At 45.3% G+C, this 27,539-nt stretch overlaps 1 protein-coding gene across 1 annotated transcript in view; it reads left to right on the forward strand.

The window, feature by feature from the left end:
• The first annotated feature begins 21,886 nt into the window (after positions 1-21,886).
• Positions 21,887-27,539, forward strand: part of MPPED1 (metallophosphoesterase domain containing 1) — a 58,277-nt gene continuing 52,624 nt past the window's right edge. The window contains exon 1 of the mRNA XM_075602788.1: positions 21,887-22,512. Within this exon, the coding sequence (XP_075458903.1) occupies positions 22,358-22,512 (155 nt within the window). The 5' untranslated portion in view covers positions 21,887-22,357. The remainder of the gene's footprint in view (positions 22,513-27,539) is intronic.

The following is a 27,539-nucleotide window of genomic DNA, read 5'->3' on the forward strand; positions in this document are numbered from 1 at the left end:
TCCCACGGAGTTCAACCTGTTGTAGCCCAACTACAGCTTATCCAGTAGCGCAGGTGCATCACTACCACCCAAAGTTCCACTTACGTCACAATGGAACTTTCTGGAAGGCAGCGCTGCATTGACACTAAAGCACTTTTTGGAATAAACTCCAAAAGGCAACACAAGGTGAGTATGGAAACTAAACAAAAGTGCAAAAAATAAACACCAAATTCAATGTTTGTCTGTCTGCCACCTGCTTTTTCAAGGTTAACACTGCTAATGTTTTTTTAAAATTTTTTTGAAACTTTTTAAAACTAACATTTAAACACTGGCAACAACCCTCCCCCCGCCCCAACTCTGAATTCCCCCCCCCCCCCTGATTTTACCAAAAAAAACGGGAAACCCCCCGCCTGTAGGGAATTGGTGGGAGAGAGACGAGAGCAACGCAGAGGCAAACGCCTGAGAGAAATGAGAGAGACGTGTGTGCAAATACTCTATTGTGAACATAAATAATATTAATGAAGGCTCTTCTATCCTAAGGCTGCGCTTATAGTGACAGCGACGCGACGTTGCATCAAAACAAATGCATTGCCGCCGTCGCATGCGCTTATAGTGAGCGCGGCGCGACGGAGCGACGGCTTGGTCGCGATCGCTGGAAGTCACCTCTATTTGATTTTTCCAGCGCAGCTTAAGTGATGCTATGCCACAAAAATCTTCTGCCCGCAGCAGACACTGTGACACATACAAGTGTACAGGCATACTCTGGTTTAAGGACACTCACTTTAAGTACACTCGCGAGTAAGGACATATCGCTTAATAGGCAAACGGCAGCTCGCGCATGCGCCTGTCAGCACGTCCTGAACAGCAATACCGGCTCCCTACCTGTACCGAAGCTGTGCGCAAGCGGGGAGACTATAGAGCCTGTTACACATGTGTTATTTACATCAGTTATGCACGTATATGACGATTGCCGTACAGTACATGCATCGATAAGTGGGGAAAAAGGTAGCGCTTCACTTTAAGTACATTTTCGCTTTACAAACATGCTCCGGTCCCATTGCGTACGTTAATGCGGGGTATGCCTGTGTTACATACATGCTCCGGTCCCATTGCGTATGTTAATGCGGGGTATGCCTGTGTTACATACATGCTCCGGTCCCATTGCGTACGTTAATGTGGGGTATGCCTGTGTTACATACATGCTCCGGTCCCATTGCGTACGTTAATGTGGGGTATGCCTGTGTTACAAACATGCTCCGGTCCCATTGCGTACGTTAATGTGGGGTATGCCTGTGTTACATACATGCTGCGGTCCCATTGCGTACGTTAATGTGGGGTATGCCTGTGTTACATACATGCTCCGGTCCCATTGCGTACGTTAATGTGGGGTATGCCTGTGTTACAAACATGCTCCGGTCCCATTGCGTACGTTAATGCGGGGTATGCCTGTGTTACATACATGCTCCGGTCCCATTGCGTATGTTAATGCGGGGTATGCCTGTGTTACATACATGCTCCGGTCCCATTGCGTACGTTAATGCGGGGTATGCCTGTGTTACATACATGCTCCGGTCCCATTGCGTACGTTAATGTGGGGTATGCCTGTGTTACAAACATGCTCCGGTCCCATTGCGTACGTTAATGTGGGGTATGCCTGTGTTACAAACATGCTCCGGTCCCATTGCGTACGTTAATGTGGGGTATGCCTGTGTTACATACATGCTCCGGTCCCATTGCGTACGTTAATGTGGGGTATGCCTGTGTTACATACATGCTCCGGTCCCATTGCGTACGTTAATGCGGGGTATGCCTGTGTTACAAACATGCTCCGGTCCCATTGCGTACGTTAATGCGGGGTATGCCTGTGTTACATACATGCTCCGGTCCCATTGCGTACGTTAATGTGGGGTATGCCTGTGTTACAAACATGCTCCGGTCCCATTGCGTACGTTAATGTGGGGTATGCCTGTGTTACATACATGCTCCGGTCCCATTGCGTACGTTAATGTGGGGTATGCCTGTGTTACATACATGCTCCGGTCCCATTGCGTACGTTAATGTGGGGTATGCCTGTGTTACAAACATGCTCCGGTCCCATTGCGTACGTTAATGTGGGGTATGCCTGTGTTACATACATGCTCCGGTCCCATTGCGTACGTTAATGTGGGGTATGCCTGTGTTACAAACATGCTCCGGTCCCATTGCGTACGTTAATGTGGGGTATGCCTGTGTTACATACATGCTCCGGTCCCATTGCGTACGTTAATGTGGGGTATGCCTGTGTTACAAACATGCTCCGGTCCCATTGCGTACGTTAATGCGGGGTATGCCTGTGTTACATACATGCTCCGGTCCCATTGCGTACATTAATGCGGGGTATGCCTGTGTTACATACATGCTCCGGTCCCATTGCGTACGTTAATGTGGGGTATGCCTGTGTTACATACATGCTCCGGTCCCATTGCTACGTTGATGTGGGGTATGCCTGTGTTACAAACATGCTCCGGTCCCATTGCGTACGTTAATGTGGGGTATGCCTGTACTGTAAAGTTGGGCCTATAATATCTTAGTGCAAAGTTTTATCCGCTGTGCGGCCTTCTGGAAGTGCAGACAGGAGAGCTTCTCCCAGATCTCATCGTTTCTACAGAATTTTTGAGAAGACACGAAGAGAAAACCTGTAATGTTTCACAAACTCTGTATGGACCGGTACACCAGAACTCTCTTGCTGGTCCATTTAAAGGCAATGGACGTCTTATAAACAGTCAATTCTCATATTTGTTAAGTTACTACCTAGGAGGGTCTTATCACACTGTAAGTTTTGAAAGCAGTAATCCCACTATTTTGACCCACCCTTTCTTACAGTTTGGGAACCGCGGAGCTGAACCGCGCTACTTGGATCCAGGAACCCCCTGGTTCCGGAGATACTCACTAGTGATATTACCAGCCCTACTTCCTGGTTTGGCCGTCCAAAGGTCCATTGCGAATTCCTGTTGGCTCCCGGGGCCCCCAAAATATGAACGGCCATTTTGTTTGCCTTGGGAGGAACAGCGACCCCAGTAACCGCACTGCTAAATACTTTTGGAACCGGGGAGCTGAAAATAAAGCGATTCCAGTGCTGTAATATAAGAGGGGAGTAAACAAAAGAGGCAGAGATGTAACCATTTGGTAATTTTTCTCTTAAAATTATTTGTTGATATTTCCCCAAAAGTTTTCAAAATGGTCAGACTCAGAGAACCTGCTGAGAAGGTAAAGCTGTACTCCGGTTCCTGATTTGGATTCCTTTCTGCTGAGAAGGTGAGGCTGTGCTCCGGTTCCTGATTTGGATTCCTTTCTGCTGAGAAGGTGAGGCTGTGCTCCGGTTCCTGATTTGGATTCCTTTCTGCTGAGAAGGTGAAGCTGTGCACCGGTTCCTGATTTGGATTCCTTTCTGCTGAGAAGGTGAGGCTGTGCTCCGGTTCCTGATTTGGATTCCTTTCTGCTGAGAAGGTGAGGCTGTGCTCCGGTTCCTGATTTGGATTCCTTTCTGCTGAGAAGGTGAGGCTGTGCTCCGGTTCCTGATTTGGATTCCTTTCTGCTGAGAAGGTGAGGCTGTGCTCCGGTTCCTGATTTGGATTCCTTTCTGCTGAGAAGGTGAGGCTGTGCTCCGGTTCCTGATTTGGATTCCTTTCTGCTGAGAAGGTGAGGCTGTGCTCCGGTTCCTGATTTGGATTCCTTGCTGCTGAGAAGGTGAGGCTGTGCACCGGTCCCTGATTTGGATTCCTTGCTGCTGAGAAGGTGAGGCTGTGCACCTGTCCCTGATTTGGATTCCTTTCTGCTGAGAAGGTGAGGCTGTGCTCCGGTTCCTGATTTGGATTCCTTTCTGCTGAGAAGGTGAGGCTGTGCTCCGATTCCTGATTTGGATTCCTTTCTGCTGAGAAGGTGAGGCTGTGCTCCGGTTCCTGATTTGGATTCCTTTCTGCTGAGAAGGTGAGGCTGTGCTCCGGTTCCTGATTTGGATTCCTTTCTGCTGAGAAGGTGAGGCTGTGCTCCGGTTCCTGATTTGGATTCCTTTCTGCTGAGAAGGTGAGGCTGTGCTCCGGTTCCTGATTTGGATTCCTTTCTGCTGAGAAGGTGAGGCCGTGCTCCGGTTCCTGATTTGGATTCCTTTCTGCTGAGAAGGCGAGGCTGTGCTCCGGTTCCTGATTTGGATTCCTTTCTGCTGAGAAGGCGAGGCTGTGCTCCGGTTCCTGATTTGGATTCCTTTCTGCTGAGAAGGCGAGGCTGTGCTCCGGTTCCTGATTTGGATTCCTTTCTGCTGAGAAGGCGAGGCTGTGCTCCGGTTCCTGATTTGGATTCCTTTCTGCTGAGAAGGCGGGGCTGTGCTCCGGTTCCTGATTTGGATTCCTTTCTGCTGAGAAGGTGAGGCTGTGCTCCGGTTCCTGATTTGGATTCCTTTTTGCTGAGAAGGTGAGGCTGTGCTCCGGTTCCTGATTTGGATTCCTTTCTGCTGAGAAGGTGAGGCTGTGCTCCGGTTCCTGATTTGGATTCCTTTCTGCTGAGAAGGTGAGGCTGTGCTCCGGTTCCTGATTTGGATTCCTTTCTGCTGAGAAGGTGAGGCTGTACTCCGGTAGAAGCAGAAGTGAGTATTGTATGGTTCATGGGATGCAAATGTGAACAAACGCCATGTGAACATAAAATGTGATACTATTGTCATGTGGGTTTTTAAAGAGGCAATACGAGTGGACATTTTTTTTAATTTTTACATAGGAATGAAGCAGGGTGTTTCCGGAGCTGAACCCCATTAATTTCAGCTCTGGGTACACCCTGCTTCTGCAGGTACAGACCTTCGTTAGGGTGGCCAGGCGGCTTCTCCAAAAAATACTGGACACAATGGTGAAAAATGCGGCGCGCTGGAAAAGTCGCTGGGGAGGTGTGTTATTTATAAATGATCAGACCGTTGCGTCATTTTTTCTAAATTTCACTCCACGTTTGCACCGATCTGCACCATTTCATATTTCGTGAAAAATTCTGGGAGGGGTTTGGGGATTGCGCGCCCTCCCAGCATTTTTTACAAAATAGAATATGAAATTGTGCAAATTGGTGCAAACCTGGAGTGAAATGTAGAAAAAATGACGTAATGGTCAGATCACTTATAAATAACTGACCTGCAGTCATAATGTACATGGCGAACAATACTTATCTTAAGGCTCCTCTCACTACTTCCAAGATTGTTGCAACCCATCCTCATCCTCACCCCCCTCATCCCTCTCACCCCCTCATCCTCTTACCCTCCCTCTAAACCCCCCTCCCCTCGTCCTCTTACCCTCCCTCTAAACCCCCCTCCCCTCATCCTCTTACCCCCCTCATCCTCTCACCCCCCCTCCCGTCATCTTCTCACCCCCCTCCTTATCCTCCTTTCACACCACCACCCCCTCCTCCTCCTTCCTCACCACCACCCCCCTCCTCCTCCTTCCTCACCACCACCCCCTCCTCCTTCCTCACCACCACCCCCCTCCTCCTCCCTCATCGTCTCCCCCTCCTGTTGTCTTACCTGTGGAGGTCCTCCTGGCAGACAGTGGCACTATCAATATCTCAGAGCTTTCTTCGGAGGCCGGAGACACACAGTGTAGCTCTTCTCCCCTGTCCCACAGGTGAAGCTGGAAGGAAACTACATTTCCCAGCATGCAGATGGGGGAGCTGCGAACACCCATTAATGACTTGGGCCCCTCCCATTGGTCAGACTTCTCCTTTGCTGGGCAGGGCGTAGTATGACGCAGCGCGGCTCCATTACCCTGCTTACCACACACTGCGGCCTGCGGGAGATGGCTCTGTTGCTGCTCGTGCTGCCGCTATTGCTTCTCGGTCGGAGGTAAGAGCTAGGACCCTGCACCCGGCTACCCCCCGCGCTCGCCCTGCCGCCGCACGTCCAGAGAGAGAGAGAGAATACCGGACACATACATGCAAAATACGGTCTGTCCCGTTCAAAACCGGACACCTGGCAACCCTAATGTCCTCCGTTGGGGGCGCCGGAAGCCTCTCCGCTCAGCTAGCGGGGTTCACGTAATGGCGGTGTTTCAAAGCTCCCACGCCCTGTGGGCCAACAGGAAGCCGTGACATCATCAGGTTCAGCTTCCTGTTAGTCCACGTGATGCGGGAGCTTTCAAATTTGCAGAGATACCGGCACCCCCTCTGGAGGTCTGTATCTCAGGAAGTAGGGGGTCTCCGGGGGTGAGATGAATGGGGGTTTGAGCTCCGGAGACCCCCCTGCTTTTAACCTGTTAAAAAAAATAATCATAATAAAAAATAAATCCAAAACGCATGAATTGTTCCTTTAAGGACCAAGGCCAGAGCGTTCTCCTCGCCCAAAAATATTCCATATTCTCCCGATGCTGGACCACAGACTTTTACCCTTTGCCTTTTCATTGTCAGAAATCTACATTGTGAAGACGTAAAAATGTGATATTTAATAGTGATGTGAAATGAAATGATATCACACATGTGAATATATCCTTTTTGTAGCTTAGATCATTTTCTTTTATATTTCCTATTATTTTCTAATCTGTTTACCATCGCAAATTACTTACGTGCTCATTCCACGTCAGCCACAGTGGTTGATTGACTTTTAATGGAGCAAAAAAAGTGTGTTTTTTTTAAAACACAGGTTGGAAGCCGGGATCAGGGCCCGGCAGTGCTGAAAAGCAGCCATTTACTGAACCCCGGCGCGGCTCCCGGCACCCACTACGGATGTAAGTATCTCCGGAAGCAGGGGGTCCCTGGAGATGATATTGATGGGGTTCAACTCCTAAGACCCCCCTCCTTCAAACCTGCATTTAAAAAATGAAAGAGAGGGGAAATGGCTTGGATTGCCTCTTTAAATGGTGAATTTAGGGGGAACAATGCAAATGGGAAACGCTGCTCACCCATACACATAAAACAAACAGTGATCCAGCTACTCGTGCTCCCGCTCCAGGGATCTCTGCTATTCCAAATCAACAGGGATGAATGGCAGAAGCAGGGCACTCCGGATTTAGATCAAGTTTAGGCACTCCGGATTTAGATCAAGTTTAGGCACTCCGGATTTAGATCAAGTTTAGGCACTCCGGATTTAGATCAAGTTTAGGCACTCCGGATTTAGATCAAGTTTAGGCACTCCGGATTTAGATCAAGTTTAGGCACTCCGGATTTAGATCAAGTTTAGGCACTCCGGATTTAGATCAAGTTTAGGCACTCCGGATTTAGATCAAGTTTAGGCACTCCGGATTTAGATCAAGTTTAGGCACTCCGGATTTAGATCAAGTTTAGGCACTCCAGATTTAGATCAAGTTTAGGCACTCCGGATTTAGATCAAGTTTAGGCACTCCGGATTTAGATCAAGTTTAGGCACTCCGGATTTAGATAAAGTTTAGGCACTCCGGATTTAGATCAAGTTTAGGCACTCCGGATTTAGATCAAGTTTAGGCGCTCCGGATTTAGATCAAGTTTAGGCGCTCCGGATTTAGATCAAGTTTAGGCGCTCCGGATTTAGATCAAGTTTAGGCGCTCCGGATTTAGATCAAGTTTAGGCACTCCGGATTTAGATAAAGTTTAGGCACTCCAGATTTAGATAAAGTTTAGGCGCTCCGGATTTAGATAAAGTTTAGCCACTGCGGATTTAGATAAAGTTTAGGCACTCCAGATTTAGATCAAGTTTAGGCGCTCCGGATTTAGATAAAGTTTAGGCACTCCGGATTTAGATAAAGTTTAGGCACTCCAGATTTAGATAAAGTTTAGGCACTCCGGATTGAGATAAAGTTTAGGCACTCCGGATTGAAATAAAGTTTAGGCACTCCGGATTGAAATAAAGTTTAGGCACTCCGGATTGAAATAAAGTTTAGGCACTCCGGATTTAGATAAAGTTTAGGCGCTCCGGATTTAGATAAAGTTTAGGCACTCCAGATTTAGATAAAGTTTAGGCACTCCAGATTTAGATAAAGTTTAGGCACTCCGGATTGAAATAAAGTTTAGGCACTCCGGATTTAGATCAAGTTTAGGCACTCCGGATTTAGATAAAGTTTAGGCGCTCTGGATTTAGATAAAGTTAATTTATTGCCAATAGATCGACGCTTCGGGCTCTGCAGGCCTTTCATTGCCATTCATTCTTGAAAAAGGCTTACTGAGGCCGAAAGTCGCTCTATTGACAATAAATTAACTTTATCTAAATCCGTAGAGCCCTGCTTCTGCCATTCATCCATGTGAATATAGATGGAAAACATCCCAGTCCTCCGCTTCAGCGAAATATACTGTAGAATAGGTCCCTGGGCGTCTGTTGGTTTTACACTTTCATTTGTATTTGTAGACGCAATGCAAAGGAGCCATTTATTTCAAAGAGAATATCATTTCTGTTTGTTTTTACACGCGTTGCATTGATTGTAATCTTTCTTGTTAGTGTAATGTTTCTCACCCTGTTCACCATCATCCTATATTGTTTGTACTATGGAGAGAAACTGATGTCAGTAATACTGCGGGGCTACAAAAAGATGGCTGCTGCTGCTGTAAAGTTTCCGAAATGGGCTTAATAACTGTGGGATAACAGCAGGGGTGCTCAACTCCAGTCCTCTAGGCCCCCCACACACCAACAGGTCATGTTTTCAGGATACCCCAGCCTCGAAGACGCAGCCTCTGATTAAGCCACCTGTGCCATAGCAGGGACTGATTGAGACAACTGTGCTGAAACAGGGACTGATTGAGAAAACTGTGCTGAAGCAGGGATATCCTGAAAACCAGACCTGTTGGGGGGGGGGGGGCTTGAGGACTGGAGTTGAGCACCACTGGGTTACAGTATAAATGATCATATTATTTTGGATGACTGCATAGTTACTGGTATTTGATATTGTGCTATTCAAAGAATGCATTTTCGCTGTATATTTAAAATTCTTGAACAGATGGTGAGCGGTGCTGAGGTGTTACATATAACATACTGTATATAAGCTCTTTCATTTTATCCAACACCTAAGAGCCCCCGATCATGAGATTGCTCATGACTAATTGTGACATTTCCATTTCTATGGAGATTGCTTGATTTAAAAAAAAAAATTGTTTTAGGGGGTGGGGGAGATTTCTAATGATCCCCCTCCCCCCGCAAAAAAGAAATGGACACGAGGACGGCTTTGGGAAAAGACTAGAAATATGGCGGCCGGGGGGTGACGGCGCGGCGTTCTGTTGGTGACTCCCGTATACAGTAGTTGTAGTTTTTTGCAAAACACAAACACAAAATAGAATGTTAGTTTTACCACAAACCTGGTCCCTGGCACGGGGAGAATCAGAGAGGCGCTCCTTAGCACCCTCCTTAGCACCCTCCTTAGCACCCTCCTTAGCACCATCCGTAGCACCCTCCTTAGCACCCTCCTTAGCACCCTCCTTAGCACCCTCCGTAGCACCCTCCGTAGCACCCTCCGTAGCACCCTCCTTAGCACCCTCCTTAGCACCCTCTGTAGCACCCTCCTTAGCACCCTCTTTAGCACCCTCCTTAGCACCCTTCCCAATTTCTAAGGTTAAAAACAAATTCACGGTGTGTGGAATTGCTGCTTTAACGCGGTTTCTTAGGCCGCGTGTATAGTGACCGCGACGGGCGACGTCGCCCAAAAACAAATGCATTGCCGCCGCTGCGTGCGCTTATTTTAAGCGCGACAGCGACAATGCGACGGAGCGTCGCGAATTTTGGTAGCTGGCAATATTTGCTTTTTCAAGGGCTGTCGCCTCATGTGACAGCCCCTGAAACAATCAAATGCCAGTACGCCCGCACCGCCGCCGCAACGCGAAATATAACTTTCGCTAGCGGCGACGGGTGACGTCCCCCGTCGCGTCCGCCTGTCGCGGGCACTATACGCGCGGCCTTAGCTATCATTCAATGTCACCTGAAGATATCTCGCACTAACCTGAAGGAGTTGTAGTTACTCGATGAAGGTCCCCGAGGGGCTGGAAAGATTGTAACATAAGTACCAGTTGGTCCAATAAAAGGTATCATACCCCGTCCCCCCTCTCCCTCCTTTGTTACTACATGGATGAAATGACCAGCACGCCTCCCCACACCCCCCCTTCTGTGCTTACTAACTTGATGGGACCCCCATTGGGAAACAAATGATGGTATTTAACCCCGCCTGGCAGTGAAAGGATTAATCTGTTGATGAAACATTTTGCATTCCATTTTACAATAAGATGAAGAGAAATGTACAATTGCTTTATTGTTTGTTCTCATTAAGAAAGCACTATAATTGAAAATGCACAGCATAGAAGTAATTATTTATTTTATGCAAGGTTTTGGATTTTTTTTTTTTACCAGTTTTATTTACCAGTGATTCATTTAACTCCTGATAAAACAGTGGGACGCCTCAACAATTGGATGATATAAATAAGGTTTCCTTGTAGAAAGAAGAGCCAGTGGACCTCATTCTGTTGTGCGAGGCATGTGTGTGTCACTGGTTAATCTGATGTTGAAAAGTGAGTGTGATTAGTCTCCATGCGGGGGACTCAGCATGCTCCCTGGTACAGAGAAAGAACCTGGAACGATAAATATCGTGTGCGAACATCCAGCTATTAAAATCCCACTAACAGAAACATATGCAGAAGTTAATGAGGTCTGGGACTGCCTCCACTGCCATGCAGAAATGTGACAAAAAGCATGTTTTATGCATAATCAAGAGAGGATTATTACAGGTCAGAGGTTTTGCTGTGAAAACTGTGAAAAGCACACAAAATATGTATTTTTTTGTGTTTTTCTTTTTTAACAGCAAGCATGAATGATTCTCCCCATTAAAACAAGTATAACAAATCTATAAAAACAGGCTCAAGACCAACTTATTTGCCCAGGCATTTCATTAATGAACCACAACCTGTCCGGTATTTAATAGCTACAGCACCGTCCCACCCTGTATTGTACCTTTCCTTGTGTTTGGTCTCTTTTATATCCTTAAATGTTTTCTTTTTTCCCCTCTTTTTCTAGGGTTGCCAGGTGGCTTGTCCAAAAATACTGGACACAATGGTAAAAGATGCCAATACTTATTAAATATACCCCCACCTCCCCAATACATATAAAATATACCCCCACCTCCCCTATACATATAAAATATACCCCACCTCCCCAATACATATAAATATACCCCCACCTCCCCAATACATTTAAAATATACCCCCACCTCCCCAATACATATAAAATATACCCCCACCTCCCCTATACATATAAAATATACCCCCACCTCCCCAATACATATAAATATACCCCCACCTCCCCAATACATATCAAATATACCCCCACCTCCCCCAATAAATATAAATATACCTCCACCTCCCCAATACATATAAATATACCCCCACCTCCCCATACATATCAAATATACTCCCACCTCCCCAATACTTATCAAATATACCCCCACCTCCCCAATACATATAAATATACCCCCACCTCCCCAATACATATAAATATACCCCCACCTCCCCATACATATCAAATATACCCCCACCTCCCCAATACTTATCAAATATACCCCCACATCCCCAATACATATAAAATATACCCCCACCTCCCCAATACATATACAATATACCCCCACCTCCCCAATACATATAAAATATACCCCCACCTCCCCAATACATATACAATATACCCCCACCTCCCCAATACATATAAAATATACCCCCACCTCCCCAATACATATCAAATATACCCCCACCTCCCCAATACATATACAATATACCCCCACCTCCCCAATACATATACAATATAACCCCACCTCCCCAATACATATAAAATATACCCCCACCTCACCAATACATATAAAATATACCCGCACCTCCCCAATACATATAAAATATACCCCCACCTCCCCTATACATATAAAATATACCCCCACCTCCCCAATACATATAAATATACCCCCACCTCCCCAATACATATCAAATATACCCCCACCTCCCCCAATAAATATAAATATACCCCCACCTCCCCAATACATATAAATATACCCCCACCTCCCCATACATATCAAATATACTCCCACCTCCCCAATACTTATCAAATATACCCCCACCTCCCCAATACATATAAATATACCCCCACCTCCCCAATACATATAAATATACCCCCACCTCCCCATACATATCAAATATACCCCCACCTCCCCAATACTTATCAAATATACCCCCACATCCCCAATACATATAAAATATACCCCCACCTCCCCAATACATATACAATATACCCCCACCTCCCCAATACATATAAAATATACCCCCACCTCCCCAATACATATACAATATACCCCCACCTCCCCAATACATATAAAATATACCCCCACCTCCCCAATACATATCAAATATACCCCCACCTCCCCAATACATATACAATATACCCCCACCTCCCCAATACATATACAATATAACCCCACCTCCCCAATACATATAAAATATACCCCCACCTCCCCAATACATATAAAATATACCCGCACCTCCCCAATACATATAAAATATACCCCCACCTCCCCAATACATATAAAATATACCCCCACCTCCCCAATACATATCAAATATACCCCCACCTCCCCAATACATATACAATATACCCCCACCTCCCCAATACATATACAATATACCCCCACCTCCCCAATACATATACAATGTACCCCCACGCCCCCGAATACATATAAAATATACCTCCACCTCCCCAATACATATCAAATATACCCCCACCTCCCCTATACATATAAAATATACCCCCACCTCCCCAATACATATAAATATACCCCCACCTCCCAATACATATCAAATAAACCCCCACCTCCCCAATACATATAAAATATACCCCCACCTCCCCAATACATATAAATATACCCCCACCTCCCAATACATATCAAATATACCCCCACCTCCCCAATACATATAAAATATACCCTCACGCCCCCGAATACATATAAAATATCCCCCCACCTCCCCTATACATATAAAATATACCCCCACCTCCCCTATACATATTAAATATACCCCCACCTCCCCTATACATATAAAATATACCCCCACCTCCCCAATACATATAAATATACCCCCACGCCCCCGAATACATATAAAATATACTCCCACCTCCCCAATACATATAAATATACCCCCACCTCCCAATACATATCAAATATACCCCCACCTCCCCAATACATATAAAATATACCCCCACCTCCCCAATACATATAAATATACCCCCATGCCCCCGAATACATATAAAATATACCCCCACCTCCCCTATACATATAAAATATACCCCCACCTCCCCTATACATATAAAATATACCCCCACCTCCCCAATACATATAAAATATACCCCCACCTCCCCAATACATATAAATATACCCCCACCTCCCCAATACATATAAAATATACCCCCACCTCCCCCAATACATATCAAATATACCCCCACCTCCCGAATACATATAAAATATACCCCCACCTCCCCAATACATATAAAATATACCCTCACGCCCCCGAATACATATAAAATATCCCCCCACCTCCCCTATACATATAAAATATACCCCCACCTCCCCTATACATATTAAATATACCCCCACCTCCCCTATACATATAAAATATACCCCCACCTCCCCTATACATATAAAATATACCCCCACCTCCCCTATACATATAAAATATACCCCCACCTCCCCAATACATATAAAACATGCCCCCACGCCCCCAAATACATATAAAACATGCCCCCACCCCCCCAAATACATATTAAAAAAATGCCCCCACCTCCCCAATACAAATAAAAATGCCCCCACCACCCCAATACATATAACAAAATACCCCCACCTCTCCAATACATATAAAAAAATACCCCCACCTCCCCAATACATATAAAATATACCCCCACCTCCCCAATACATATAAAATATACCCCCACCTCTCCAATACATATAAAAAAATACCCCCACCTCCCCAATACATATAAAATATACCTCCACCTCCCCAATACATATAAATATACCCCCACCTCCCCAATACATATAAAAAAGGCCCCCACCTCCCCAATACATATAAATAAATGCCCCCACCTCCCCAATACATATAAAATATACCTCCACCTCCCCAATACATATAAAATATACCTCCACTTCCCCAATACATATACAAAATACCCCCACCTCCCTAATCAAATTCAGACTTACCTTGGGGATAGTGTTAGGTCGGGCCCGGTGGCTGCGGGGGGGGGGCCCGGTGGCTGCGGAAGGGCGGTGGGTGGGGGCGGGGGGTAGTGGATGCAGAGGGGGGACAGTGGATGAGAGGGGAGCAGTGGAAGCGGGGGGGGGGGGGCAGTGGAGGGAAGGCGGCCAGTCAGAGCAGTTGCCGGCATGCCCGGCTCTCCCCCGCTGCAGGCTTCTCTCTCCCTGTCTGTCCCACGCTGAGGTGCCTGAGGCTGACGCGCGCCCGGTCTCCCTCTCACACCGGCGTGCACTAGAAGCCCAGCTAACTTCCGGTGCTAACGTCAGAGGACCCGGCGGGCGTCAGCATCACGGCACCTCAGCGTGGGACAGACAGGGAGGGAGAAGTCTGCAGCGGGGGAGAGACGGACATGGCGACTGATCTGACCGACGCCGACCCTGCGTTCGGAGAGACATAATACCAGACACACACATGTCCAGTATTGCCTTTCATTTTATACCGGACGCAGGGGCAAAACACCGGGCTGTCCGGTTCAAAACGGACACCTGGCTGCCCTATTTGTAACTGTGAAGCGCTTTGAGTCCCATTGGGAGAAAAGCGCTATATAAATAAATTTTGTATTATTAAGTAGCATTTAAGCAAAGTGTGTGTGTGTGTGTGTGTGTGTGTGTGTGTGTGTGTGTGTGTGTGTGTGTGTGTGTGTGTGTGTGTGTGTGTGTGTGTGTGTGTGTGTGTGTATGTGTGTGTGTGTGTCAGAGAGAGAGGGAAAGGGGGGAATAATCTGTTATGTAATTATTTGATTATTCGAAATTCGATGAATATATTCTTACAATATTCTAAGAATATTGTTTGATTTCTGGGACAACTTCACACGTTACAATGTTGTACTCTAGCATTGTATTCTGCTTTAACAAATTAACATGGCTGTATGAACAGTGACACCACCATGTCCTGTTCTTGTATCATTTGCTTCAAATGTAAGAACCATCTTTTTGATGCATTTGACAAAGGCAGGCAAAGCTAACTGAGCAATATCCATAGAAATGACAGCAAAACAAGGTAAAATGAATATATTGTGTCACGTAATCCCCACCCCCCCTTCTCCCTCCACGTCATCGTATTGTTCCATATAATTACTCATGTCGGTGGGGTAATTGTGATGGAAAGAATGTAAATAAATTGACATGAGCGAAAGGGATAAGAAACATACCGTATTTGTTCTAAAAAGGCATAGGATTGAAGCAGGCGGTCTCCGGAAATGAACCCCATTAATTTCATCTTTGGGGACCCCCTGCTTCCGGAGATGCAGACCACCATAGTGGAAGCCAGTCGCCGCCTCGGCTCGCATCAAGGGTTCACATAATGGCCGCTTTCCAAAGCTCCCGTGGCCTGCGAGCCAATAGGAAGACGGGAGATCACCCGGTCGGTGCGTCTTCCTATTGGTCCACGTGACGCAGGAGCTTTGAACCATCACCCCTTTGGAGGTAATTATCTCCAGAAGCAGGGGGTCTCCTGAGCTGAAATTAAAGGGGTTCAGCCACAGAGAACCCCTGCTTCAATCCTGTATAATTACCTCCATAGAACTGAATGGACCAGTAATGAAGAAGCTAAAGAGTAATATGTATCCAAATATAACCTCCTGTATAATTGCTAATCATTTGTGTATCCAGATTTAAGCTCCACAATATAATAGCAATATCTTGGCATATGGTCACAGCTTTTGGAATGGAGACAAAGTCGAAAATTTGTACTCACAAATATTAAAGAAGGTGGGTTAAAAAGTGACAACCCCTCCACATTTTTAACACCTCCCTCTACTCTGGAACCTTTCCCTCTTCCTTTAAATATGCAACAGTCATACCATTACTCAAACAGCAAGCTTGACCCTACCTGTCTTTCTAACTACCGACCTGTCTCCCTCCTGCCTTTTGCCTCTAAACTCCTTGAACGTCTTGTATTCTCTCGCTTGCTCCACTTTCTCAACACCTATTCTCTCCTAAGCCCTATACAATCTGGCACACCTTCACTTTACTTCAAGCCCATAAGAGCTGATCTCTTCCTTTATTTATTTATAAAATGTTTTACCTGGAAGGAATACATTGGGAGTTACCTCTCGTTTTCAAGTATGTCCCGGGCACGGAGTTATGATTACAAATACAAGGTTACATTACATGTACGGAGGTTATACATTATATTTAAAGACAGTGCACGGACAGTTAGAGATAATATATGTTATAGGCGTATGTAACAGTTACAGACCAGATTAAAATGTGAGACAGCTTTAGTTTTGAAAGAACTTAGACTGGTGGCGGCTGTGAGAGTCTCCGGTAGGTTGTTCCAGTTTTGGGGTGCACGGTAAGAAAAGGAGGAACGGCCGGATACTTTGCTGAACAATGGGACCATGAACAGTCTTTTGGAGTCAGATCTCAGGGGATAAGCGCTGCATGTGGTAGGGGTGAGGAGCTTGTTCAGATACGGGGGTAGCTCGTCCAGAGAGTATTTGAAGGTAAGACAGGAGATGTGCACTTTATGCCTAGACTCAAGTGATGGTCAATCTAGTCATCCTGTGTTATCTGCAAAGTGAGTGCTCCTAAAACATGCCCAATGTTATCTCCAATTTGCTCCGCGCTCCCTCCTCCAGCTCCTCGACGCCGACAGGTGGGACCCCCGAAAGCATGAGGCCAAGGTGGCTGCCTAGCTCGCCTTGCCCTAGGACTGGCCTAATAGTATGTATTTGGTGGGGTGTTGGGGGGTTGTGTTGTATGTATTTGGTGGTGTGTGTGTGTGGGGGGGGGTTGTGTTGTATATATTTGGTGGGGTATAGGGGGTTGTGTTGTATGTACTTGGTGGGGTGGGGGGGGGGTAGTATTATACTGTGGGGGGAATTGTGTGTGGCCAGGGGGAGGTAGGAACGAGTCTGAGAAAGGGGAGTTTGAGGGAGCGGATTAAGTGATAGTGGGGGGAGGGGGAAAGTGAGGGGGGTATAAGAGAGAGTGAGGAAGACAAAAGGGGGGTAGTGAGTGAGGAAGAGATGGGGTAAGAGTGAGAGATGGAGAGAGGGGGGAGATAGAAGAGGATGCTCGTGAGGAGGTGTAAAAAGGGAGGTGGGGTGGGGCTCACAAAAGTGCCACCATGGGTGGGTCATGGGGGGAGGGGGGTTTGCACCCCGGCCGAAACTCTAGTCCTGGGCCCTGGGAAATCTGTCTGCGGCCCTAACGATCGGTACCACTCCCAACCTCAAATCAGCCATTACCATATATCTACTTAACAGTGTATAATAAAAAGGCATTCAAAGGACATTGTGGCATCAGCACCCAGCTGGCCAATTTCAAGAAATTGCCTTAATACTCTTAAAGCTTCAACCCCGCTCTCTGTGCATGACTATAAAGAATTATTTATGTGAAACACTTTTTTTTTGTTCATTCCCCTAAATGCAACTGCTGCACGAGTAATGCTGCCAGCCAGAAGTTGCATTAACCCCCCTGCATGTGAGCTGAAATTAGAGGTGTCCCTCCCCACCCCAAATCAGCCATTACAATATATCTACTTAAACTGAATAAGGGAAGAGGCTTTCTAAGGATATTCCGGCCTCAGCACCCAAGACCCATTTTCAAAGAAATTGCCTCCACCACACCCAACCTCTTACCAACCAACTGCGTGAGCCCCTCCCCCTCCCCCCCCCAACGTTTGAGAGGATTCGCTGAAGAGAGAGGCATGACAATGACTGACACCCCTTAATTACCCTTCCCGTCCCCTCCTATGTGTCATAACATGGGTCAAGAGTCATGTCACCTTTCCCTAGTTGGTCCAGGTTGTCTTTATCTTTTATCTCTGCTTCCACTGCAGCCGGGGATTCTGGGACATTACATGCAAATGAGCACGCAGTGTCACCTTTTGCTACAAATCCATTTTAACATGGCCCCTTATAAGCTTATGCCTGCCGCATTACACAGCTATTCATCCTAACGAAGACCATTTTCTCACGGGCAGAGACGGTCGTTAACCCACGTATGAAACGTGGAACAAACGGAAACATCTAAAAAGGGCTGTGCTCTGCGCTGTGTGACAAAAAGATGGTCAGGGGGGGGTTAATTGACCCCTAGCCAGATGGTGCAAGAAATCATAGTCCATGAAGTAAAATGCGTTCATGCAGGGAACCTCTCCATGCGCCAGCAATGCTGCAGGGCTGTATTTCCCCCTGTTCAGCTCTCCGTAACTGGCACCCTACTAGGTCCCCTATCCTGGTTTGCCAGCTGGGTGCGTAGGCCACAAAGTAAACTCTGGCTCTCAGTCCCGCTTCTCAGCCAGGCGACCAAGTGCGTGTCACTACCCGTCCTACCTCTGCCACAGGCAGAATGGGTACTACACTTGATCTTAGCCAAAAAGCCGAGAAGTAAGAGCTTAGAGAAACCGCTGTTTCAACCTTTTGGGTCTTGCCAGCGTGCGGGTGGTTATACTGGCTTTGCAATTTGAAGCTGGGATAGGTTTCAACCACACGTTGGTGGCCCTTGAGGACTGGAGTTGGCCACCCCTGCTTTAAGGTGGCATTAGGCAGGGGGTGCACAAACTAGGGTGTGCGCCCCCTAGAGAGTGTGACATTTTCTGGGGGGAGTGCGGGCGCGCTCTTCCCCACAACAGTTAAATAAAATGCTGGGGGAATGCGCCAGGCCTCTGTACACTTCTTGCCTGCTCTCTGGCGGCATCTGTTGACGCGGCGTCATGACAACGCGGGGTCAAACGGCAACGCGGCTTGTCATGACATCAAATGACACCACCGGAGAAAAGGTAAGGGGGGGGATGGAGAGAGCAGGCAGGGGGGCGCAAACAAAAAAGTTTGCGCTCCGCTGCCTTAAGGCTTAGCAATGTTTAGTAAATATGCCCCATGATATTATGGGCTGTCTCAAATTCTCTACCCTACAATAATTTTGTTCTGCGTGAGAACCTGCCGGGCCTGTGATAGTGAGAGCACTGTGCATTTACATTCATTGAAAAGTTAACCTCATCCCCAGAAATTAGCAGCACTTGATGCTCAGCGGAGAGGATAAAAGCGTGAATGTGCAGTGCGCCTGCGAGACTGTCTGCATCAAATGTCAGCGACGTGTTAACAAACGTACAAGAACAGAGGTGTTCAGTAAACTCGTTACTTTGTAATCAGTCAGACTCGCATCTCCGTCCTCACAGGGACGGCGGCGTCACGGCATATCGAGAAGAGACCGAACCCAACGTTAAAATCAGGACAAAACTGGCGCAAAAAAGCCACACCAGATTTATTGTACGGTATAAACCCTCCTCCCACCCCATTAAAGGAGCACAGGCTCCCCATAAAACATAGGTGAGAAGCAGGGGGTCTCCGGGGCTTAACCGCACTGATTTCAGCTCAGGGGACCCCCTGCTCCCTGAGATACTTACCTCCGTAGGGGGTGCAGGTAGCAGCTCAGAAGGTTTAAATGTCCCGGTCACGTGGTCCAATAGGAAGCAGCATCCTATTGGCCCGCGTGATGCGGGAGCTTTAAATCCACCATTACAATAGCCCCACACAGCCAAGCTGGAGCTGCTACTGGCACCCCTTATGGCGGTAAGTATCTCTGGAAGCAAGGGGTCCCCAGAACTGAAATGAACAGAGTTCAGATCCGGGGACCCCTTTCTTCAATCCTATAACTAGATTAATAAAAAGAAAGGGAGAATTGCTGCTTTAAAAATGTCTGTCCGTATCCTTTTTTACATCATGCCTGGGCCAGTCTGGTTAATAATTGGTCCTTCTGCACTTTAAGATGTGTGTGTGTGTGTGTGTGTGTGTGTGTGTGTGTGTGTGTGTGTGTGTGTGTTTGTTCTGTCCTGTTGTGTGTAGTCTGTGACTTATTGTGACTGCCTCTGCCCCCTCTGTCTCCTGTGACTCTGTCCGGGGGGGGTGGGGGTGCCTCAGCAACTGAGCACTGATTAGGGGCCCCGAAGCCAGGAGAAATAAGGTTGTAAACCCCTGTTATAGACCATTGTAGACAATAACCACCAAAAAACTAGGTGACAACTACTCTTGCCCATTAGCCCCCCATCAGTGAATTGTTTAGGGTATTTGAATTAATTGATATATTTGCTGTGATAATACAAATAATGCATGTATTCATATTTTTCATAATAATCAATTACCAGGAGAAAAGGATTTAAAGCTGAGTTCGTAGCTAATCTAAAGCCCCTGATCTTGCTCCAACCAATTTGCTGCTCGTGACAAGTCCCGTACAGTTCTGCTTTGAAGGTTCCTAGACTGACAGTTTGGTGAGTGTCAGACGCAGAAGAAGAGGTGGCTGAGTGTTACTTATTATTATTCCTTAAAGATATCACTGAAATAACAGGATTACTCAATCGTTATAAATATTGCAACTGCACAGCTTGACACCAATTGGGATGCATTTGACACAAGGAAGCAAAGCTATTGGTTGCAAGATGCTCTTATTTACAGCATACTGTGTCATTACTTCCGGGGTTCTCAACTCCAGTCGTCAAGACCCCCCCAATAGATCAGGTTTTCAGGACATCCCTGCTTCAGCACAGGTGGCTTAATCAGTGGCTCGGTCGAAGAGCCTGCTTCAGCACAGGTGTATCAGTTGAACAGTAAGTTACTGATTGAGCCTTCTGTGTTGAAGCAGGGATATCCTGAAAACATGACATGCTGGGTGGTCTTGAGGATTGGAGTTGAGAACCCCTGCATTACTATAAAGCAGGGGTTTCAAACTCGGTCCTCAAGGGCCACCAACAGGCCAGTCGAAGACTGAGCCACTGATTGAGCCACCTGTGCTGAAGCGGGGATATCCATAAAAGCTGGACTGACGGTGGGCCCTTGAGGATTGAGTTTGAGACTCCTGCTATAAACCTTTCTGGAGATAACCATGGCTTTCCAAGCAAAGATTTAAAAATATTTGATTATTTCTTCTACAAACTCTTTAGGATTAGTCTTATAAAATCAGCTTGTTAACCTAAAAAAAGTATTCCTTTTTTTTTAATTTAATGAACATTTGTTACTATAGAAAGTTGGTTCCTTGCACATAAGACAAATATGTACATTGTGTATAAGAGTGCTATGTACGTTATGTACATTTATAAAGGTTGTTTGGCGATATTCATATGTATTTTTTATCAACGCAGGTGTTTTATCTTTTTCTTGTACTTTATTAAACACAGCAAAACATAATATGATAAATGAATATAATATTTGGATACAATATCAGTTTGCTGGTGGAAGTAACATGTATTATTGTTACACATACATATTGCTGTATAAATATTAAACTAATCTTGTTCAGTACATGCAAACTGTGTTCTATATGGAAACAAAAAGGTTCCAGAAATGTTTTCTGTTATTACAAACAAATGTTACATCCTGTTTAAAAGTCAAAATGTGTCATCAAAATGTAACACTGGAGATGAACAAAAAGCAGCATCAATGGAAAATCCAATGGCAAAGTGTAAAATTGACTTGAGCTATTCACGTCCAGCACCGAAGAGGTTAAAATATTGCAGATCTATTCCGATAAAACCACAATTAAAAATCCTGTCCTCCTTCTAACAACTGACAGCAATTATGTCTGCCGAGGAGAAAAAAAAAATTACCTTCTGTTCTTAAAAACAAGGCTCTGTCACTTAAGTGCTACATTTAGCAACATTTAAAAGCCTGCTATCTTGTCATGTGCAGGCATGTCACATCCAGATCCTTTTATCCTTCCGTCAAACAGCCATTAATGCAAAAAGCGCACAAACTGCAGCGGGTATAGGTAGCGACATTTAATATGCTGCTGAAAAAACGGGCTGAGCAACGGATTTCATTTCTGAAAACTGCCGTTTCTTTGCACGGTGTTTGCCAAGCTATTCCTGTAACCCTTTAGCTGCCAGAGGGGTCCGGTCGTCACATCGCTTCCTTAACCCCCCCCCCCCCCCCTCTCTCGCCAAAAATATTTTATAGCCAGACTGCTGGCTTGAAAGGGTTAATCGTGAGCTCCCCTTAAGTGCTGTGCCTGTTCCTCTTCTAAATCCTTTGCCTTAAATACGGCAAGCCCCGCACACAGATTAAGCGTGAAACAGTTGCACTCCGTCACGTCGATGGGGTTTTGGGGGTTTTTCAAAAAAAGGGGGAGTGTGTTGATGAGGTAAGAAGATGACATGAGCTTCTTTCATCGGGGTAGGGAGATAGTAGAGATGATTGTTTGAAAAACAGTGCTGCACTGCAAGTATGGCATTCACCCACTCGCACATTATGGCAGCGAGAAGGCATTCTCAGCACAGTAGAGTTATAATTGAAGTGGATGAGTATAGCTCAAACCCCACACAGGCGTTCACATTCTACAACATTAACCAGGGACGCTTCCAGCCCCCACACGTGCAAATGTAAGTATTCCACTGCTGTTCGGGCTCTGGTTGGGATATGGAAAGTGGGAATGTAGTATCAAATAGGCTGATTTGTCATATAATGTATAACCTCTGTTCATTTAATGTAACCATGTGTTGTTATCATAACTGTGCCCAGGACATACTTGAAAACGAGAGGTAACTCTCCATGTATTACTTCCTGGTAAAACATTTTAATACATAAAATATGCTTTTTATAGTGATCGCCAACACTGTATAGGTAGACGGGCTGTTAATAAGTGCATGGAAAGGGTTACAGAATAGATGGTTCGTATTTATACGGGATTAAAGAGAGCTGTGTAGAGACTTGGGCTGCATGAGTCAGAATCCTGGCACTGATCCCCTGTGTTGGGAATCTTTGTCTTGGGATAATTGTTGCTGCTTTTCAGATAACCTGCTCCGTTCTGTGTCTGGGAAGGTTCATTCTCATTGCCCCCGTTGCAGCCACTTACTGTAACTGTGCCAGCATCAAACCCTGCTGAAAAGTGATACCTTGTTTTTTGTTAACAAAGGATATCCTTTCCAATAACCGTCTAATGCGTCTTTTGTATTTATGTAACGGAGAATTAAGTAGAAATATCCGGGGCTGTCCGGTTGTGACATTGCAGAATAAATGAGAACTTCAGTATTAGGTGACACCTTTTTTTATTTGGACCAACAATTGATATTATAAGACACGCTTTTGAGAGTTTTCTCTCTCCCTGAGATAGTTCATCTTTAGTAACATCTTTTCAGTTCTTTCACGGTAAATGAACAAAAATTGCCTATCCAAGGTGCATCAAAACAAATAGTGCCACAAACCTGAAATTCACCCCAAATTCTCACTCTTTTGGGGAATTTCTTAAAGATTATGTAAGATTTCTTATTTCCTAAGAGCGTACAGTATGTGAGCGACACTGCTCACTGCCATCTAACAAGTCATTTAGTCATCTGGCTGTTTATGTTTAAGTTATAAACAATTTACAAATATTAAGATACAAATTTTCGCCTTGGAAATCATTTTTGCCCGTCATTGACCGGGAAGGCACATGTGCATTTGTGTTGACACGAACGGCAGGAAAATCTTACAGTGAAACATCATCGCTTGACAACTGAAGTTATTTTTATGGCAATCTTGAAAAACATTTATTGCCACCCATAAATATCTGCAAATAGACGCCGCTATAAATAAAAGATAAAGACAGCCCCGCTTTCTGGTTTCCTGCGCTGGTGGCTGCAGAAAGTGAAAGATTTGGTCTGCAGTTAACACAGGTTTTTTTTATTTAACTTTGCAGAACTAATATGCTCTGTACTTTTCTAAGTGTATAATTAACAATGCTTTTTGGAAATGAGAAAGTGGCACCTATGTTATAGTGCAAGTCACACTTCACAGTAAGCTATTTTAAAAGTTCATAAATTATTTCTGCTATTTGGCTGTTTTTTAATCTTTAATTTTTAAACATCTTAATACAAATAGACCCCCCCCCCCCCCACCCGTTTAGTCCAGAGATTCAAATATAAAATCCGTTACCGTTTGAGAGTCTTGGGACAAAAATTAGGGGCAAAAGTTGGTCCATTTTCTTAAAAATGCACTTGTGTGTTAAATTAAATTCACACATGATATTCCTGACATTTTGGAAAGCGTTTAGAGTATCAATCGAAACCATGAACAGTTGTTTTTAAGAGCTACGGCAGGGGTTCTCAACTCCAGTCCTCAAGCCTGCCCCCCCCCCCCCTCCAACAGGTCAGGTTTTCAGGATATCCCAGCTTCAGCACAGGTGGTTCAATCAGTGGCTAAGAGTGAGCCACTGATTGAGCACCCTATGCTGACGCAGGCTCGTCTATTGAGCCACCTGTGCTGAAGCAGGGATATCCTGAAAACCTGACCTGTTGGGGGGGGGGGGGGGGTCTTGAGGACTGGAGTTCAGAACCCCCTGAGCTACGGTGACTAGAACCCTTTGCATCCTGACATGCAGGGGAAATAGGCACAGAAAGGACATGCTACTTATTGGCACCAAGACAGAAAACGGGGCGTTCGAACGCTTCGGCGGATATAGAATAAAACCCCAAAACGTACGTTCATGGCACCACGTTTCTTGCAATGGCTTATTTATTTTGGGGTTCAAGCCGCCTACGCGTACTTCTTTGCAATGAACACTGCAATCAGGGTTTTTCAGCATGGGGTTTTATATCAGAAGCCAGGCCTCGCTTCTCTGGGCTCGGACCCTTTATTTATAGATGACCGGGATGTGAAGAAAACAGAATAGATGCTTCAGAAAGCCATTTTGCGGGCTGCAGTATATATATATATATATGTATGTATATATGTGTGTGTGTGTGTGTATATATATATATGTATGTATATATGTGTATATATATGTATATATATGTATATACAGTGTTCGACAAACCTATACATTAGCTCGCCCCGGGCGAGTGGATTTAACATCGTGGCGAGCTCCTATTGGCCCAAGCAGCACACGTTTGGTACTAGGTGGCGAGTAGATTTTTTGGTGATTTGTCGACCACTGTGTATATATATATATGTATATATATATATATGTATATATATATATATATATATATATATGTATATACACACACACACCTGTAATTTTGCAAACGTTACATTTAGCTGCAGCCTGACTTACTTTCTCTCTGACCGCTGCAAACTATCCTACTTTCCACAGCATTTTGTGAATTCAGTGCCGGTTTTGCTACTGGTGTTTTGTTCCTTGTGGTGGTTTGCCGGGAATCCGGTGCCCGTAAATAAACAATGCCGCACCTGAGTCTTAAACATCCTTTCTATCGTTGACGCGGCAGCGTGGCACACCTGTGTGAGACGTGCGCGTGTGCTCACAAGTGGGATCTTTATTCGCTGTACAGTGGAGAGGTTTTGTCCCTTTTTTGCTCACCCTAACTTACTTTGTGTCTGGTTTAACCCAATTACCAACTTCACATTGCAAAGCCAGTATAATCACGAGACCCAAAAGGTTGAAACAGCTGTCTGTGAGTAGGGTTACTGCTCTGCACTTCTTTAACCCAGGCTGTGCTGAAAAGCTGCGTAATGCGGCATGCATATGCTTATAGGGGTCCATGTTAAAATGGATATGAAGCAAAAAGTGACACACTGTGTGCTCATTTGCATGTCATTTCCCAGAATCCCTGGCTGCAGTAGAGGTATTGCTTCTAACAGATAATGGGGAAGAGCAGGGTTGCAGACCTGTCTGAGACATGTGAATGTGCTCACACAGGGTGTTTTTATTAGCTATTTTTGATCAAGAAGGAAACCCCTGGTACTTTACAAAAGGTCCCGCTCAGGAAATGGACAAACAAAGTCCCGTCCAGACGGAATCAGGGCTAAGTCGGTAATGTGACACGGGTTTGGCATTACTTCTGCATCATTTCCATGTACTATGTTACATGTCAGCTAAAGATTGTGCCCTGTAATAACCCTCTTATCCAGCTGCCATTTCCATTCCTGTACATTTCATTTTCCATTTCCAATTTGATGTAAACATCATCTGTCTGAGGAGACGCCGTATACAACCAGTATTCGTCTTCATTGTTACACTCAGTGTCGGAGGGGAGTATTAAGTACACACCTGGGGAAGCATAGTAGGGGCCAACATAGAGCCGTAACGGGCATAGTTATAATAAGGCTTGTACTAATCCATACATACTCATGCATACATACTTACACCCACTCAGATACACATATGCATGCATGCTACCTACACACATACATATGCTGATCGATGCAGCGCAAACTGGCTCAGATAATACATGGGAGGGTTGGCCAATCTCATAAATCAACGCAAGATTTCAGGCGTCCCTCAGCATTCCTGGAAACTTGGGTTTCAAGACCCGCCTGATGCTGGAGTCCACCCAGGTTTTTCCCGGGTACTCAATGACCTGGATTTTCCCCTTTTATATGTGCATCAGTAGAATCCACACAATAAGTAATTAGCTAAGTTGCCGATCGATTGGCAAAGATTCGGCTCGGCGGTTGACTAAATTGCTGTCAGTGCTGCAGAAGAGGACCAAAGATGCAAAGTTCTGTGGGGAAGATCATGTGACCAGGCAGTCACTAGATATGTTTGGTGCACTGCTAGAGACAGGGCAGGGCTCAAAAAGGGGTGCCAGAGCCGGTTTCAGAAGAGGAAGGAGATTTCTACCCCCCTTTGTATCTAAAGCCCTCTCCCGCCTTAAACCTTTCTCACTGACTGCCCCGCACCTCTGGAATGCCTTCCCCTCAATACCCGACTAGCACCCTCTCTATCCACCTTTAAGACACATTTGCGTAAAGAAGCATATGAATAGCACTGTGGATAATCCTGGACACATGATACATAAAGCTTGGCCCCCTGCAGACGCACTTACTAGTATTCCCTCCTACTGTCTCTATACGTTCCCCTACCTACCAATTAGACTGTAAGCCCCTCGGAGCAGGGACTCCACTTCCTTAATGTTACTCTTATGTCTGAAGCACTTATTCCCATGACCTGTTATTTATATTATGTGTTAGTTATATGATTACAACATGTATTACTACTGTGAAGCGCTATGTATATTTATGGCGCTATATAAATAAAGACATACAATACAATACAATGTGACTGTAAATGGTTGCTATAGAAACTAAAAATGCTTGTTACATTATAATACGCTAAAAATGTCATTCAGAGTTGTTGTTTTTTTAATGCTACAAGTATTTTCTCAAAGTACCGAACTGATTTATTTTAAAAAAAACACACATGTAGGATATTGCTTGGTCTGCAGCTTTAAAATGTAGTGCAAAAATTGTGTATAAAGAAAGCAGACACATTTGTAATCGCGTGTAGATGTCCTTTGGCTGAACACATCTCATCATATTACTGTACATTATAGCAATTACTGTAAGCCGAAAGTGTATGCACATTGGCAACTGGTAATCCCACCTGTTGTGGCTAGTCTAAAGCATGTTCATTCAATTCAATGTAAGTATGTATGCATGTCTTTATTTATATAGCGCCATTAATGCACAT

This window comes from Ascaphus truei, chromosome 5 (genome assembly GCF_040206685.1).
Source record: "Ascaphus truei isolate aAscTru1 chromosome 5, aAscTru1.hap1, whole genome shotgun sequence".
NCBI lineage: Eukaryota > Metazoa > Chordata > Amphibia > Anura > Ascaphidae > Ascaphus > Ascaphus truei.